The sequence below is a fragment of the Pangasianodon hypophthalmus genome, chromosome 11 (assembly GCF_027358585.1).
Source record: "Pangasianodon hypophthalmus isolate fPanHyp1 chromosome 11, fPanHyp1.pri, whole genome shotgun sequence".
Classification (NCBI taxonomy): domain Eukaryota; kingdom Metazoa; phylum Chordata; class Actinopteri; order Siluriformes; family Pangasiidae; genus Pangasianodon; species Pangasianodon hypophthalmus.
Window position 1 is genome coordinate 12,589,734 of NC_069720.1, and position 18,345 is coordinate 12,608,078.

Here is an 18,345-nt window from a genome sequence, read left to right on the forward strand (position 1 = left end):
ACAGTGTAAACCCATATGAGGATGGGTTCTCTGTTGAGTCTGGTTCCTCTCAAGGTTTCTTCCTATCACCATCTCAGGGAGTTTTTCCTTGCCACCGTCGCCCTGCTTGCTCATCAGAGACGGCACACACACACACTTCACTTTACTTTTGTTTGTGTAAAGCTGCTTTGAGACAATGACCTTTGTAAAAAGCGCTATACAAATAAAAATGAATTGAATTGAATTGAATGTAGGGTGTCCAAACTTTTGCCACAATTAATGCCACAATTAATATTTGAATTTGTTCTATTCTTTTTAATAGTTTGCTGCAGTGGTTGTGTTTACTTGTGCTAAATGTACAACAGATGAACCCTTGGTGGTACCACATCATGCACAGTGAAAGGTACAGATTACTCCCCTTTTTTTTTTGAGAGTGTGTGGGGTAGAGGTGAGCTGATCCATTGTGCATACCAACAGACGTGCTACAGTTAACTGGTCTAGTTTACACTCACTGCCCGCTTTATTAGGAACACATGTACACCTGGACGTTCATGCAGTTATCTAATCAACCAATCATGTGGCAGCGGTGCATTGCATAATCATGCAGATACAACATTGCATGGTTGTTGGTGCCAGTTGGGCTGGTTTGAGTAATTCTCCTGGGATTTTCACATACAACAGTCTCTAGAGTTTACTCAGAATGGTGTGAAAAAACATCATGTGTCTGGAGGGTCTGCATACTGAAACAACTGGACAGTTGAAGACTGGAAAAAGACTGGTTTGAGCTGACAGGAGGGTTGTGGTAACTCAAATAACCACTCTTTACAACTGTGGTGAGCAGAAAGGTTTCTCTAGTTTGGGTGAGTCTGTGCCCATGATAACCTCAGATTCCTGTTCTTGGCTGACAGGAGTGGAACCCAATGTGGTCTTCTGCTGTTGGAGCCCATCTACTGCAAGGCTTGATGTTTTGTGCATGCTGAGATGCTTTTCTGCTCACCATGGTTATAAAGTGTGATTACATGAGTTATATATTTCCTGGCAGCTCGAAACAATTTGGCCATTTTCCTTTGACCTCTCTTATCAACAAGGTGTATCCACCCACAGAACTGTAGCTCACAGAGTATTTTTTGTTTTTCGCACCATTCTGTGTAAACTCTAGAGACTTGTGCATGAAATTCTCAGGAGATCAACAGTTGCTTAAATACTCAAACCAGCCCTTCTGGTACTAACATCCATGCCATAGTTAAAGTCACAGTGATCAGGTTTTTTTTTTCTCATTCTGATGATTGATGTGAACATTAACTGAAGCTCTTGACCTGTATCTGCGTGAGTTTTTGCACTTGGCTGCTCCCACATGATTGGCTGATTAGATAACTGCATGAATGTGCAGGTGTACAAGTGTTCCTAATAAAGCGGATGGTGAGTGTAATCATGTAGACATAACCATTATTATTATTATTATTATTATTATTATTATTATTATTGTTACTACCCCTCCCCCAGTCCTCTCTGTGAACGTGCTGCTGAGTGATGTTCATTGAGTGTTCATTTTGTTCCTCATCACTAACAGAACAGAGGATAGAGGGAGGATGGAGAGAGGAAGCGCGCGCGCGCGCACACACACACACACACACACACACACACACACACGTACGTACAAAACCGCGGCTGCAGCATCAGCACCAGGGAAGACGAATGGAGCGATAGAGCGATAGAGCGATGCACGCGCACTCCCTTCCCTTCGTTCGGACAGTGAGCGGTGATGTGATGTGAACGTGAGGCTCGTGAGCGGTCATGCAGAACAGCACGGCGGTTCGGTGCGACACCGGAGCCGCGGAGCGCATCTCCATCGCCGCTCTGTTCTCCTTCATGTGCGCTCTCGGCACTGTCCTCAACCTGTTGGTCATCGGTCTGGTGTTGAGCTTCAAGAAGCTGCGCACAGCGAGCAACGCCTTCATCGTGAACGGCTGCGCGGCCGACTTGCTCGTGTGCGCCTTGTGGATGCCGCGCGAGGCGGCTGTGGCGGCGTCAGTGCCTTCCCCGCTCTACGGCGCCGCCCCCCGGGACGCGCTGCTTTTCCTCGGCGCCACCGTATCGCTCCTGTCGCACTCGCTCATCGCCGTGAACCGCTACGTGCTGATCACGAAGCCGCCCGCCGCCTACCACGCGCTCTACCAGCGGAGGCGCGCGCAGGCCATGATCGCCGCGTCGTGGCTCGTCGCGTTCGCGTGCCTGCTGCCGCCATGGCTCGCGGTGGCTCGTCACCCGGCATTCGCGTGCGGACTGATGCTGCTGATGCTGCTCTCCGAGCCCTGGGCCGCCGCCACGCTCGCGCTCACCATTCTCGGCCAGACCGCGGTTGTGACGTACTGCTACTTCAAGATCTTCCGGCGCGTGCAGATCAGCGCTAAGCGCGTGAGCGTGCTGCACTTCCAACTCGTCAACCACCTGCCGTACTCGTTCCCGAGAAAGGACAAACGGCTCGGCGTGCACGTGCTGACCGTGTGCCTGGTGTTCGTGTTGACCACCGAGCCCGTGCTGTGGACCCTGACCGCGGGCCTGTTCGCTCCCGTACCGGCGGCGTTCCGCACGTGCGCCTGGCTCCTCTTCTGCTCCGTCTTCGTGTCCGACCCGTTCCTGTACACGTGGAAGAACGAGGAGTTCAGAAAGGCTTTCAGGTCCGTCCTGAGACGGGACTTCTGGCGAGGCTCCACCGTGGCCGCTGAGCCCGTTACCGTCAGCACCGTTTCTCACGTTTTCCCCCGACAGAACAGCCGCAGGGCGTTTTTAGCAGAGCTGAGCTAAGAGGTGTTTTAAATAATGCAGCATTTAACGCGCCCTCGCTGACTTTCTCTTACAGTGTCCCCCGGTCCGGATCCCTGCTCCAAATATCACCCCCCCCCCCCCCCTTTTTTTTTTAAACTTTAAACTTTTTTTTTTTTTTTTTTTAACAATCTCAGAAATCTCGTACTAAACTGGGCCTTTGCTTGACACTATGGTGGCCCCACCAAGTGTACATCTTTTCTAATGTAGCATATATTAACAAAATGATTTAAGGTGCATAAATGGACCGCAATTAGGTTTTAAAACTACACTACAAACACCTTTGCGTGTAATAGAGTTCACACTGCAGAAGGTGTAGCTTGATGGTATCACCTCAGATATTAGGAAAGGGACACTTTACACTCGAATAGTGCAGTTTAAATGAAGCTTATTCACATTCACTACATTCACATTGCAGATCTCAGCTCCATTCCCATTTACTGTTCACATCCTAGCTTTAGTTTTAATAAAATGGAGGCAACTCTAACAACTGATCACCTCATATTGTTTATAAAGTTGATGTGTGTTAGAAACTGCGAATTTAAAAGAGTGGAAATCGCATTGACGGATCTGTATCAGATTTTAATGCCACATTTACACTGTCATGCCTCATATATACACTACCCTTCCTTGTCACTGGGGTGGTAGCCTCATCTTTTGTAGATGAAACGTAGATATAGTGTACCTTTTTAAAATGATTACATAAATGGACTGTAATTAGTTTTTAGTGTGAAGTTAAAAGGTAACAGATACATGCTAAAGGTACAGGTAAAGGTGTAAGCTTGAGGGTACCACCCCAGACAAATAAAAGTATGGTTTAGTACCTTTCTTCTGACAATGTAAAATTCAGTATATTGTTGCTGTTCACACTAATAAAGAAGTCGCCTCAGAGGAACATTGATAAAGTCAACTGTAGACCTCAAGAGCCAAAGTTACCCAGGCATTGCGACTGACAAACCTTTTTAGAAAAAGAAAAAAAAAAAACCTTTCTTTTTAAAATAAAAAATAAATGGAAGTAAATACTTAAAATATATTTTTAAATGTAGCATTTGCTTTGCTCCTTTGAAATTTTGTGTTATGTCCCCAACTACTTCATCTACACGCTTCATGACAGCACAAACACATAACTTAGCATGCTAGCTAGTTACTGATATGACCCTAACTCTAATTAGTTTCCTAATTAGGTTTGCAGATAGCATTCAAATGAGCAAGAAAACACACTCCGCTACACACACTGCTTCACACTCTTGTCCTTGTGCTGCAAGTGGCTATCTGATACACATCAGCTACACAATTTCACGTTTTTCCTATTCTCCCAAACCTGATCCAGCTCTCTGGCTCATTACGAAGCCCTCAGGAGTGGAGCTGAAACACACTGATGGAGGTTGTACACACTCCTGAGTTGTGAGAGAAAGGTGGTGAGGGCGTGTTAATAATGGTATTGAAACACAGCCATGGAGGGAGGGTCTGCAGAGTTTATCCTTCTACCTCATTACTCAGAAACAGGAAAGTGTTTTTTTTTATTATTCTGGACATTTTACAGTGAATAAAATGATTTGTGTGTGTGTTTTTTGGTAAAATGGAACACTTGTGAAGTAATACACAGCTCAGAAACAAAACACTTGACTTGAAACAAGACGGCAACATTGAATTTTAAGAAATATTTGAATATCCTGCTGATGCTGATCTTTAAATAATGAGGTATGTTTAAGTCTGATCTCCGTGGAACCGCAAATCAAATCAACGTGGCTGGAAGGAAGCTAACAGCAAAATACCAATTTTATGCTATCAATGTGAATTCTGTGGATTGTTAATTTTTTCATAATTTGTACAATAATCAGAGGACAAAGAATGTCTTGAATTTTATTTTGAACCTGAAACTTCACTCTTCAGTTATTCATGGGTTCTTTGGGTGGTTAAAGGTTCAAAACCTTCTAGAAGTGTTCACAGGTTTCTAAATTTCATTTTTTTAACAGTGTGGGAGAGGTTTTCATTAAGAAAAATATCCACAAAAATACTTTAAACAATTGTGAATCATGACGTAAATTTAACAAAATCACTGGAGTTATTCTTTTATAAACCTGATTTGATGCATAATTTAAATCCAGAGTTGCATTTGGTATGTTATAAGACGGGAAATCTTTCAGTTCTGCAGGAATATGCTGTGTTTGTGCCAAATGCATGCCTTTCATCGATGTGTGGAGACTGAGCCAGTGTTTTTCATATCGTTTTGTAAGTGCAGTGTTCACTTGTGAGGATTTTTAGCTAAACGGTTTACACACGGCTGCTGCTTTATTTCAGTAAAACTGCATTTGTATTACAATATTGAAATAAACTGTGGTAAACTGTTCACTATTTCTTTTGGGGTGTATATTTAACACTTTGCCATTCATATAATGATGAGTTGCCATGGAAACCTCTGGTATGTAATATTATAAGCTACAGTTACACCACAACAGAAGCTTTGAGTAGAAGTGTGAAAATCGGATCTGTGTGTGACAGAGCTGCATAATACACCTCACAGACAACTTGGTCTTAATTCATTCTACTTTTACACATATCAGATTACACACATATATGCCATGTTAATACCATATGCTAGTCTGGTGTTGCTATAAGCTACTATCTAGTGAATTATTAGAGTAATAGGCAGTTGAGAGTCAAGAACATAGTCATCCAGCATACAGTCGAGCAGCTCCTTTTAAGTGGCTTTTGACATACCTTTATTCAACTGTCACAAACAGGTTGGCATGTTTTAGCAAAAGTTCCAGCCCAACTACATCTAAAAAAACACACAAAAGGCCTGAAACTAGCAAAAAAAACAAACATAAAAAGGAGACACATTTTTCTTCTCTTCCTCAGCCTTTGCATGGGAAAACAAGGTCACTATGGTGTGCATGCCTTTCTGATGAGCAGGCATTATCCACTCCAAAATAATCCCCCTTTCCCTCTCCCTTTGCAATATATCGTACAATAGAAAGTTTTTTACATCATAGACACACTGCACTTACACTTTGCCTTTGTTTGCAAAAAAATATATGAGATTTAATTCCAATTATTTGCTGTAAAACAAGATCTCGGCAGCCACAGAATTTCCATAAACTAGCGCAATTTGATGTAAATACTGCCACCTTGGTAACCCTGTCATTAACTGTCCTCTCCATTGCTCCTCTGATTTTATCAAATGCAATGATTTTTAAAAAGTGCAAAGTGATGTTAGTTTGTTAATTACAAGGTGGAATAAGATTTTATGAAACAATTTTAGCCATAGTTAGGCAAAGAAGTAGGCCTCCATCGTCAAGTCCAAGAACAAGTCCAAGAGCAGGATTAGCTGAGACTGAGTCAAGATTAGAATATAAGTAAAGGCATTATACTGTTTTACTGAGCATCCTTGTTTCTGAATGTTGGACAAATGTGAAATGGTGAGCAACCTTTCTGTGGTCACAAACTCTTTTTCTCACTGACCAACCTCACTAATACTCCTGTGATCAAAAATACAGTTTGTACAACTAATACAGTTAATGCAATTTTGTGAATGAGTTAAAGGTAATCCCTAGAACCATGCTCCAAAATCTAGTGGAAGCATCTTGAATGTATTTTACAAGGAAGCAAAATGGAGGACCACCATACTCCATTCTATTCATACCACAGAGCTACACAGAGTAAAGTTCTGTGTGGATATGCTGTACATAAGCATGAATATACTGTACAAAACCTTGGATATACATTGTGCATGTGTGCTTGTTGCTACAAGGTAAGGTAATTTTTTTTGACCTTTTAAATCAGAGTGGATGTTAATGTAGGCTGACTTAGGCTACACGAACATAAGAATTATACAACATAGAAACACTAACTGATTTAAAACAAAATCTAGTTATTAAATATTCATATGAGCTGGGGGCTGTTATTTATATTATTTATATAATTATTTTGGATATGTTTTTCAATACTGAAATATAAAAATATCAGATTAAATCTGAAGCTAAATAAATGGCGGCACACTTCTCGGTTTATGAACTATTCCGCACATATCAGCCACCTGATGTACGAATATGTGCGTAATAAGCCACCTACAGAATTGTATAGATTTATACACGGAGGTTGTGTTTTGGCTTTTTTTTTTTTTAGACCTACTGCATTTTATTTTTGCAATGAGGGCAAATTCTCTGTGTTGAGCCTGGTATTTCCCATATGAGCGCCAATAAAACGTAGTGTGTTTCAAACAAGTTATAGGAATTCTGGGAATGGTCTTTTAGTAAAGTATGTACAAATTACGGCTGTGACCAGGCTGAAACGAAAGCGAGACAGAAACAAGATCAAGACAGAAAACCATCAAATCCTTTTTGAGGCCAAGTCTTCACTTTAACTAGCTAAACAAATGAAGCCCATTGTTTACTGCACCATTTTTAGGCGTTTTTTTTCTAGAAGAAGGAGTTACTTTTTGTCAAACTTTTGCGAAAAGAAAAGACAACATGAACATAAATCTTACAAACACTCAGTTGAGCCCAAGACCATGACAAGTCCAAGTACAAATGCCAACAGGTCTGAGACAAATCCAACTCAATGCAGAGCATGTCTCCTACAGGCCTACAAAGAACAGTCATTGGTCAAAACATCACAAAAACTTTATCCAGTTTAGAAACAATAGGTCAGTTGGAGTCGACTTATTGGTGGTCTGAATCAAATGATCTGACCTTTGGATATATCTTACCAAGAAAATTCTCATCCGGCTGAACTGTCTGCTTTTCTTATCAGTATGCACACACTGATGCATTATTATTGAAATCTGAGCACTAAGATTAGAAACTTGCACAGGTTATTAGCAGTTCTAAGCCTGATAGAAATGTTGATTCAGGAATCAGTGCTGTTTAAAGAAACTCAATTTTCCCTCCAGCCCACCTGAAAAAACATATCAAAGCTTCCTGTTTCCATTGTAGCATTGTATTGCTTTTGGCTGTCTTTCTATCTACTGTACTTTTGGTTTCTCTTCAACTCTGGGTTTCTGGGAAATTCTCCAATGTGTATCCAATCTGTAGCCTACTGAACACATCATATGATAATAGTTCAAGCATTAACGAAAGGAGTTTTTTAAATTATGGTGGTTAATCAGCTGATTAGCAAATAAAAATAGCAAATTCGATCCATTTCTGAAAAGAAGTCATTTAAAAAGTTTAAAAACAGCAGAGGAAGCCGTGCTTTCGTGTCCCTCAGGGAGGAAAAGAGGATAAACACCAACATCGGGTTGCCAGAGCGGGAATTCCCTGTCCTCGGTTGTTTTTGTTCACATCATTCTGAATAAAAATTGACATACGAACAGCAAAGTTTTTTTTTGTTTTTTTTCATTTTAAGTTGTCATGGATATATTTTGGATAATCTTACACCGAGACTGTATAGACATGTTCAAAATGTTGTGCAGCATTGGAACAAAATAACAATATGACATAAAAATAGGAACTATACAGAGGTGGGAAAAGTGTCAGAATCTTACTCAGTTAAAAGTGAAAGTATCCAGCCAAACGATGTATCCAAGTCAAAAAGTATCTACTCTTAAAGTAATAAAAAGTTAAAAATAAATGTTTTTACTTGATGATATTAAGTTAATGTCATGTTTTCATGTGAAAATCTTTGCCATTTTGCCTAAAAACCTTATTCAATCTGTGTAAATTTGCTGCTCATATGCATGACTGGTGCCATGTAGATTGCTAATGACTTAAACAGAAATAAATCAGAAGTAAAATAGCTTGTAAATGACCAGCTAGAGTTAGACTTGCTGCCTAGCTGAGTACATTGGCTACTGAAAATGATGCTAGTCTAACCAGTCATTAGCAAAGACAACAGGCTTAAATTAACTTAAATTAGTTAAATATAGTCAGTTAATGTTAGCAAATTTCCAAAACTTACCTCAACATCAACATGCTTTTTCAAATGAGATGCCTTTATTTTCTACAAGTCTTTGTTTACTCGGGCACCTTGAAAAATTTCCTGAGGTAGGGCCGGGAACGCACATACAGTTCCACGCTGCAGTCTTGTGGCTTATCCACCTTTAAACGCACATAGATTGTTATAGTGCTAAATACATTGTGCGGTATAGGAAGGCCAGTACAGATGATGATTTGGCACAATTCATTATAGTTTCTTTTCTACATTTATGAACTTGATTGTATGCTAACCTGAAATGCATGGATGCTAAGCTGAGCTCATTCTATTGACGTATAGCATAAGGTCATTGGCTGGATGAGAGAAGAACAGATCTTTGAGGTTTGTAATGAGTACTATGAAGGTCTAACCTGTCTCATTATAAAAGAGTGTGGACACTTATGCAACCAGGTTATTGTAAGTTTTTTCTTTTTCTTTTTTTTCCCCTTAAATGTTTTTATTTGTTTTTCATTTTTGAATTTTGTTGGTTGCTGCATCACATTAAAGATCTGACATGATTTATCTTAGTTTAATTTTTTTAAATCACAAAACCTGCAGTTTTAGTGTGTAGACTGTTTATATCCACTGTACATGAGTTATTGTGAACATCCTGTAAAGTGAAAGCTGTAGAGTTAGAGTTATACAGGAAATGGTATCACCATCTTGTGTGTGTGTGTGTGTGTGTGTGTGTGTGTGTGTGTTACTGCTCCAAATGCCACACCTCAATCCCGAATATAAAGCTCCTCACAGTGAGATGTCTCTGTAGTACTTTGTAGATCTGCACAGACTCATGATTTAATACTTAAACATTGTTCCTGTTAGTGGATTGAAAGAGTTTCAACATGGTTTCAGCTCTCTGTGTTACTCTGACCGTTCTCCTGCAATGCATCCTCTGCTACACACCAGGTACGTAATTTGTGTGCTTTATTTTTTTTTTAAACCTAAATGTCCATCATTGTTAAAAATATTGCATGTTATATTGCATGCAAGGATATAAGCACTTACATATTGTGCAATGTATCTGTTTAAGTCATGGCATATGGTAATGTTTTAGTATTGCAAAACTTTAAAAAAAAAAAAGCTACACCATATAAAAACATTACCTGCAACAAGCTGACACAATTTTCTTTTAGTATAAACCATGGTTCATTTTTTTCAATGTACTAAAACTACAAGAGTACTTTTTTTTTCTTCCAGAGTTATTATGTCTTTGTGTGAGCACTTGTCAGAAAGGGGATAATAATTTAGCTATTTGTTTATATTTCTATATTATGATATTTATTATATTTCCACTTTTCTATAAAAATAAATGGAGTTTTAGTTATATTATACAGTATATTTTAACCACCACAGCACTCTATCCACATTTACCATGACCCTTAAGCATTACACTTTTTTCTTTTTCTTTTTTCTACAAAAATTAAAAAAAACCAAATACCTCTCTATATTATAACAGTGTTAATGGTAGTGGTTTTACTAAATTTATTCTGATTCTGACTCTGCATTGCAGAAATGATCCTAAATGCAGGTAAATTTATCTAATGCTCCTCATCATGAGCTCGTTATAGAATAAAGATTCAGCTTTGTCTAGGCATTGTTTTACTTCAACTTTGAAACTGGCATATAGACATACTGTAAGTCCAATATGATCTGGCAGTGGGCAGTTAGTAAAACCGTTTACAAATAAGTTCAATCATATCATCGTAAAACAATTTCATATGATGATTAATTTTTTCTGATTCTGAATTTTAATTCTGATCATAATTGTAAAATTTATCCTGATTCTGTTTCTGTCCAAAGTTTCCTCTTTTGAAGTGGAGCTGAGTCCAAAGAAGCCACTGTTTCGAGTAGGAGACAGACAGGAGCTCACGTGTCGAATGATTAAGTGCTCTGAAAAAATGACTTTCTCCTGGAGCAATCTGGAGGACAAACCCATGTATGCTGAAACCCAGAGATCCTCAACTGGATCGACTCTGGTCTTCAAGAGTGTTAGTAAAAATATTGAAAATAAAATCCAGTGCAAGGCAACCTGCCTGGGCATGATCAAGCAGGCCGCGGTGACAGTCCGAGTGTACTGTGAGTTTATTTAATAGTCAGTAATGCAGTTTAATAAAACCTACCCTGAGGTCCCGCTAAAGCAGAGTTACATCTAATTGCTTGCTTCATTTAATTTTCAGCTTTTCCAAAAGTTCCAGTCATCTCTGGACATGACAGCTTGGTGTTAGGGAAGGAGAACAGCCTGACCTGTGAGGTTTCAGATGTTTATCCAGCAGAACATATGACAGTGGAATGGCTGAGGGGAGGAAAAGTGGTCCACACACAGGAAGGAGAATATGGCATTGAATCCATTCAGTCCTACTACACTTTTACACCACAAACCAACGACGATGGAGAGTCAATAACGTGTCGAGCCACACTCAGTCTTGATGGCTTGCCACCAGAGGAGAGAACCAGAGAGATCACCGTGTCCATGGCTGTCCTTTGTAAGTTTTATAATTCCACTATGCATTTTTCTTGGTGTTTCTGTAACAGCATGCAAACATTCCCTGCTGTTTTCTGCAGCTGCAGCACACAATATGAATACCTCTTTTTTCTTTCTATGACACTCTGTTAGCTGGACTGGGTGTGTTAGAGCAGGGAAAGCAGGATTTATTGGACTGGAACTGAGAATCCTTGACTTAAAGGTGCAGTTTGTAATGTTTAAAAGTGATCCAAGTGATTATGTAATAATACATAATCCTAAAGATATGGTAGATACACTATAATTTTCAAACTTGTCATGCATCAAATCTGGCTACTTTTACTTTCAGGCTTCTATTTACATTATTTCTGCCCAGAAAAAGACTCTGCTTGTAGATAGTTCTATTTTTCCTTACAACTCAGAAGGCATAGGTAATTTTAATAAAGTGGTGGAGCATTCAGTTGGGGGAAAGGGAGGAGTTATTAATGTATTGCAGTTTACCTCATGGGCAGCAGAGGGCTCTAAACATAACAAACTGCTCCTTTAAGACATTACTGACATACACAAGCAAACTTTTTATAAATTTTTTTTATTTCTTTATTGAATTTAGTGCGTTAGATGCATAATGTGAAAGTATTTGAGGATCACTCATTTGGAGCTTTGTTCCTGCAGGTCCTCCTATGAACACAGTGATCTCTGTGTCCCCTAATAATCCAAAAGAAAATGAGTTTATGAACATCTCCTGTGTGAGTGACAGCAATCACGCGAGTCGTCTGGTGCTGAGCAAAATGCTGGATGGAAAGGAGACAGAGCTAGTGTCTGGTGATGGGCCTCGAGTCTCTGTTTCTTACGACAAAGCCAACCTCAATCACTCAGGTGTCTATGTGTGCAGAACAACAAATGCCTGTGGGAGACAGACAGACAATGTCACCTTTACTGTTGGAAGTGAGTTTTAAGTTGTATGTGAATGTTCTATGTGATTCTGATTCTAATTCTGCTTCTAATTCTTATCTTCTTTTATTTTTGATTCTGTTTCTAAAAAAGTCCAAGTGTACTGTGAGTTTATTAATCAGTAATTCAGTTTGTTAAAGGCTACCCTGAGGTCCCACTAGAGCAGAGTAAAATGTAACTGCTTGCTTTATTCAAATTTCTGCTTTTCCAAATCATCCAGTCGTCTCTGGACATGACAGCTTGGTGTTAGGGAATGTATCAGTTTAATTACTGGCATGATGCTAAAAGTACACTGGAAAAAAAAAAGAAACAAAAAGTTAGGTAGCAGGTAATGTTTTAGTATTGCAAAACTTAAAAAAAATATATATATGCTACACCATATGAAAACAATGTTACTTTCAGTTGAGAAAAACCTAAAACATTACCTGCAACAAGCTGACACAATTTTCTTTTAGTATAAACCATGGTTCATTTTTTTCAATGTACTAAAACTACAAGAGTACTTTTTTTTTCTTCCAGAGTTATTATGTCTTTGTGTGAGCACTTGTCAGAAAGGGGATAATAATTTAGCTTTTTCTCTATATTTCTATATTATTATATTTACTATATTTCCACTTTTCTATAAAAATAAATGGAGTTTTAATTATATTATACAGTATATTTTTAACCACCACAGCACTCTATCCACATTTACCATGACCCTTAAGCATTACACTTTTTTCTTTTTCTCTACAAAAATTAAAAAAAACAAAAACCTCTCCATATTATAACAGTGTTAATGGCAGTGGTTTTACTAAATTTATTCTGATTCTGACTCTGCATTGCAGAAATGATCCTAAATGCAGGTAAATTTATCTAATGCTCCTCATCATGAACTTGTTATAGAATAAAGATTCAGCTTTGTCTAGGCATTGTTTTACTTCAGCTTTGAAACTGACATATAGACATACTGTAAGTCCAATATGATCTGGCAGTGGGCAGTTAGTAAAACCGTTTACAAATAAGTTCAATCATATCATTGTAAAACAATTTCATATGATGATTAATTTTTTCAACATTTGAGATTTTTTACTTGCTGTGTTTTTTCCAGTGTTATTTTAATTTTAATTCTGATCCTGATTGTTATTTTCGTTTTGATTCTGATTCATTTTGATTCTATTTGTGATTCTGATCCTCATTCTCAGTTTGATTCTGATTCTAATTTGGTTTCAATTCTGATTCCTGTTTTGATGCTTATTGTGAGTCAGTTTGATTCTGATTCTAATTCTGTCTCTAATTATGATTCTGACTGTATTTCTGATTCTGATTCTGATTCATTTTGATTCTGATTCTAATTCTGAATGAATTCTGATTTTGATTCTGATATTTATTCTGATTTTAATTCTTATTCTGATTCTGAATTTTAATTCGGACCATAACTGTAAAATTTATCCTGATTCTGTTTCTGTCCAAAGTTTCCTCTTTCGAAGTGGAGCTGAGTCCAAAGAAGCCACTGTTTCGAGTGGGAGACAGACAGGAGCTCACGTGTCGAATGATTAAGTGCTCTGAGAAAATGACTTTCTCCTGGAGCAGTCTGGAGGACAAACCCATGTATGCTGAACCCCAGACAACCTCGACTGGATCGACTCTGGTCTTCAAGAGTGTTAGTAAAAAGAATGAAGATATGATCCAGTGCAAGGCAACCTGTCAGGGCACAAGCAAGCAGGCCGCGGTGACAGTCCGAGTGTACTGTGAGTTTATTTAATAGTCAGTAATGCAGTTTAATAAAACCTACCCTGAGGTCCCACTAAAGCAGAGTTACATCTAATTGCTTGCTTCATTTAATTTTCAGCTTTTCCAAAAGTTCCAGTCATCTCTGGACATGACAGCTTGGTGTTAGGGAAGGAGAACAGCCTGACCTGTGAGGTTTCAGATGTTTATCCAGCAGAAAATATGACAGTGGAATGGCTGAGGGGAGGAAAAGTGGTCCACACACAGGAAGGAGAATATGGCATTGAATCCATTCAGTCCTACTACACTTTTACACCACAAACCAACGACGATGGAGAGTCAATAACGTGTCGAGCCACACTCAGTCTTGATGGCTTGCCACCAGAGGAGAGAACCAGAGAGATCACCGTGTCCATGGCTGTCCTTTGTAAGTTTTATAATTCCACTATGCATTTTTCTTGGTGTTTCTGTAACAGCATGCAAACATTCCCTGCTGTTTTCTGCAGCTGCAGCACACAATATGAGTACCTCTTTTTTCTTTCTTTGACACTCTGTTAGCTGGACTGGGTGTGTTAGAGCAGGGAAAGCAGGATTTATTGGACTGGAACTGAGAATCCTTGACTTAAAGGTGCAGTTTGTAATGTTTAAAAGTGATCCAAGTGATTATGTAATAATACATAATCCTAAAGATATGGCAGATAAACTATAATTTTCAATCTTGTCATGCATCAAATCTGGCTACTTTTACTTTTCAGGCTTCTATTTACATTATTTCTGCCCAGAAAAAGACTCTGCTTGTAGATAGTTCTATTTTTCCTTACAACTCAGAAGGCATAGGTAATTTTAATAAAGTGGTGGAGCATTCAGTTGGGGGAAAGGGAGGAGTTATTAATGTATTGCAATTTACCTCATGGGCAGCAGAGGGCTCTAAACATAACAAACTGCTCCTTTAAGACATTACTGACATACACAAGCAATTTTTTTATTATTTTTGAATTTAGTGCGTTAGATGCATAATGTGAAAGTATTTGAGGATCACTCATTTGGAGCTTTGTTCCTGCAGGTCCTCCTATGAACACAGTGATCTCTGTGTCCCCTAATAATCCAAAAGAAAATGAGTTTATGAACATCTCCTGTGTGAGTGACAGCAATCTCGCAAGTCGTCTGGTCCTGAGCAAAATGCTGGATGGAAAGGAGACAGAGCTAGTGTCTGGTGATGGGCCTCGAGTCTCTGTTTCTTACGACAAAGCCAACCTCAATCACTCAGGTGTCTATGTGTGCAGAACAACAAATGCCTGTGGGAGACAGACAGACAATGTCACCTTTACTGTTGGAAGTGAGTTTTAAGTTGTATGTGAATGTTCTATGTGATTCTGATTCTAATTCTGCTTCTAATTCTTATCTTCTTTTATTTTTGATTCTGTTTCTAAAAAAGTCCAAGTGTACTGTGAGTTTATTAATCAGTAATTCAGTTTGTTAAAGGCTACCCTGAGGTCCCACTAGAGCAGAGTAAAATGTAACTGCTTGCTTTATTCAAATTTCTGCTTTTCCAAATCATCCAGTCGTCTCTGGACATGACAGCTTGGTGTTAGGGAATGTATCAGTTTAATTACTGGCATGATGCTAAAAGTACACTGGAAAAAAAAAAAGAAACAAAAAGTTAGGTAGCAGGTAATGTTTTAGTATTGCAAAACTTAAAAAAAATATATATATGCTACACCATATGAAAACAATGTTACTTTCAGTTGAGAAAAACCTAAAACATTACCTGCAACAAGTTGACACAATTTTCTTTTAGTATAAACCAAGGTTCATTTGGTTCAGTGTACTAAAACTGAAAGAGTACTCTTTTTCAAAGTTATTATGTCTTCGTGTGAGCACTTATCAGAAAGGGGATAATAATTTAGCTATTTGTCTATATTTCTGTAAGTTTTATAATTCCACTATGCATTTTTAGAGCAGGAAAAGCATCACAGTATCAGAAAGAGTTCCAAGTAGTACTAGAAGTGGGTCAAATGACAACAATACTCGATATGTATCACAATATACAGCTTTGCTAACTATCTGCCCGCAAAACAGTAGAGTTTTTTTTGAAAAAACTATGAAAACAAATTCTACATTGTCTAAAAAACGAAACTACTTTAAATTGAAAAGATTAAAAGTATATTCCACCAATTTTAATCAATTCTTATAATAATCTAAAAATACATTTTGCAATTTTAAAGGTCTAGTACAACATTTTAAGATCAAATCAGCTGCTTTGTAAATACTATTTTTAAAAAAAAAAAAAAGTTATAATGTGATATCATTATACTTGTGACTTCTCAGAAATGTGTACTGTGAAATAATTTATCATTATATTGATGTTATATCATCATTGTCCAGCCCTATTTAAGTGGTAAGAACCCCTACATAGACCCTAACCTGGATCAAGTGGTTACTGAAGATGAATGGTGCAATCTATTTAATCTTCCATAACAAAATGAACATCATACTGATATTCAACCATTCTGACCTATTTCTATCTTTTCTCTTTGTCTTGCACCAACAGCACCCCCAAGGAACACCACCATGAAAAACACAAAAGATGATGGAAATGTGTACACAGCCCTGTTACGAAGACTCAATTCCATTGACGTTATAATTCCAGTCATTGGTATGGGAGTTCTGGCTTCAGTAGCCAGCTCACTGAACTGTGTAAGGAAAGCAGCAAGGAAGGGCTTGTCTTGTCTGAACAAGGGCACACCAGAAACTGTGTAAACTGCATGGACATAAACAGAATTTACTTAAAGTGTCACTGAGTCTCCTACACTGTATCATACACAACTGAACTGACGCAGAGTCTACTGAACCTAAACAGAATCTAAAATAGAGTCTGAAATAGAGTCCACTCAACTAGATCAGTTGCTCCAGTAAACTGAATAGAACTGAATCTCACATTGCTGAAATGAATCACACTCCAGTAAACAGATTCTGCTTAACTGAAACAGAGTTTGCTGAGCTGAATTAGACCCTGGTGAACTGAATCACACTCTGCTGATCTGAATCACACGCCACTAAATAGATTCTGTTAAACTGAAAGGTATGGTCTGCAAAGGGCTTACGTAGCATGTCTGAGATCTCACTGTTGAAAGGTATCGATCAGGAGAGGGATACAAAAGAATTTCCAAAACATTAGATGTACCATGGAACACCATGAAGACCATCATCAACAAGTGGAGAAAATGGGGCACCACAGTGACATTACCAAGAACAGGACGTCCCTCCAAAGTAGACAAAATTAAAAGATGAGAACTTATTAGGGAAGCTGCCAAGAGACCTATGGCAACATTAAAGTAGCTGCAGGAATGTCTGGCAAGTACTGTTCACTCCCTGCATGTGTCAGCAATCTCTTGTATTCTTCGCATGTCTGTGGAATGGGGTAGGGTGGCTAGACGAAAGTCCTTTCTCATAAAAAAACATCCAAGCCCACCTAAATCACCCCACAAAATGTGGCAAAATGTGTTATTGTCAGCTGGGACCAAGGTACAACCTTTTGGCATAATTCATAAAGACATGCAAAAACAAGGCAGCTCATCACCCAAAGAACACCATATCAAAAGTGAAGCATGGTGGTGGCAGCATCATGCATCATCGGGCTGCTTCTCTTCAGCTCGGACTGGGACTGTAGTCCAGATAAAGGGTTATAGGCCTCTTTTAGACAGCTGAAGATTTCACCTTCTAGCACAATAGCAATCCAAAGCACAAATCCAAGTCAACAAAGGAATGGCTTCAGAAGAAGAAGATCAACATTTTGTAATGGCTCAGTCAGAGCCCAGATCTAAATCTTATGAAAACACAACCCGTGGAATGACATGAAATGGACTGTACACAGGAGATCCCTTCACAATTTGATAGATCTGGAACATTTTTGCAAGGAAAAGCACATCTTGGAGTCTTCCAATTTATATATGCTAAATTGGAAGACTTTTACCCCGAAAGACTGATTGCTGTATTAACAGAAAATGTTCTTTAACAAAATATTAGTTAAGGCATGTACACACTTATGCAACCAGGTTATTGAATGCTTTTTCCTTTTACACTAAGACATTTCTATTTTTTTACTTGAATTTTGTTGTTTGCTATATTACAATAAAGGTGGAAGATGATGACATGATCATGATTTTTCTGACATGATTTTTCTTGGTTGTATTTTTTTACATTACAACTTCAAATAACTGCATTTTAAACAGGTGTGTGTAGGCTTTTTATATCCACTGTATATGAAGCAGTGAGCATGCTGCACCAAGATTAAGCATTGGCTTATATTTGTCAAACAGCAACATTCTTTCTCATCACTGGTCACTCAGAAGAGGTCATTCGTATTTTCACAGAATTTAAAAGGTATGGAGTTTTAAATGAGGACTTTATGAAGATTAACATTTGTTGAAAGGGTGAAACAAACGGTGGAGCTCTGCATCACCTGCCCCTAGTTACCACTATTGGGTCCTTAGATGTTTAACCCT

The 18,345-nt window shown here is 38.5% G+C and overlaps 2 protein-coding genes across 4 annotated transcripts in view; both read left to right on the forward strand.

Moving 5' to 3' along the window:
* Nucleotides 1-1,031: 1,031 nt before the first annotated feature.
* On the forward strand, nucleotides 1,032-5,152 carry LOC117598419 (probable G-protein coupled receptor 88). Its single transcript, XM_053237962.1, has one exon. It carries the CDS (start codon nucleotides 1,774-1,776, stop codon nucleotides 2,782-2,784), a length of 1,011 nt encoding a protein of 336 aa, XP_053093937.1. The 5' UTR covers nucleotides 1,032-1,773; the 3' UTR covers nucleotides 2,785-5,152.
* A 4,305-nt stretch (nucleotides 5,153-9,457) lies between these two features.
* Nucleotides 9,458-18,345, forward strand: part of LOC117598398 (vascular cell adhesion protein 1) — a 33,281-nt gene continuing 24,393 nt past the window's right edge. The window contains exons 1-7 of one of the 3 annotated variants that reach the window (XM_053238288.1): nucleotides 9,463-9,624; nucleotides 10,519-10,794; nucleotides 10,896-11,201; nucleotides 11,852-12,124; nucleotides 13,585-13,860; nucleotides 13,962-14,267; nucleotides 14,904-15,176. In XM_053238288.1, the coding sequence (XP_053094263.1) occupies nucleotides 9,561-9,624; nucleotides 10,519-10,794; nucleotides 10,896-11,201; nucleotides 11,852-12,124; nucleotides 13,585-13,860; nucleotides 13,962-14,267; nucleotides 14,904-15,176 (1,774 nt within the window). In that variant the 5' untranslated portion in view covers nucleotides 9,463-9,560. Of the gene's footprint in view, nucleotides 9,625-10,518; nucleotides 10,795-10,895; nucleotides 11,202-11,851; nucleotides 12,125-13,584; nucleotides 13,861-13,961; nucleotides 14,268-14,903; nucleotides 15,177-18,345 lie in introns of all 3 variants that reach the window. The other 2 variants (XM_053238289.1, XM_053238290.1) reach the window with 2 other exon arrangements.

What these genes read in the sequence shown, in the direction of transcription:
- LOC117598419 (XM_053237962.1), top strand. Translation starts at nt 1,774, where the DNA reads ATGCAGAACAGCACGGCGGTTCGGTGCGACACCGGAGCCGCGGAGCGC.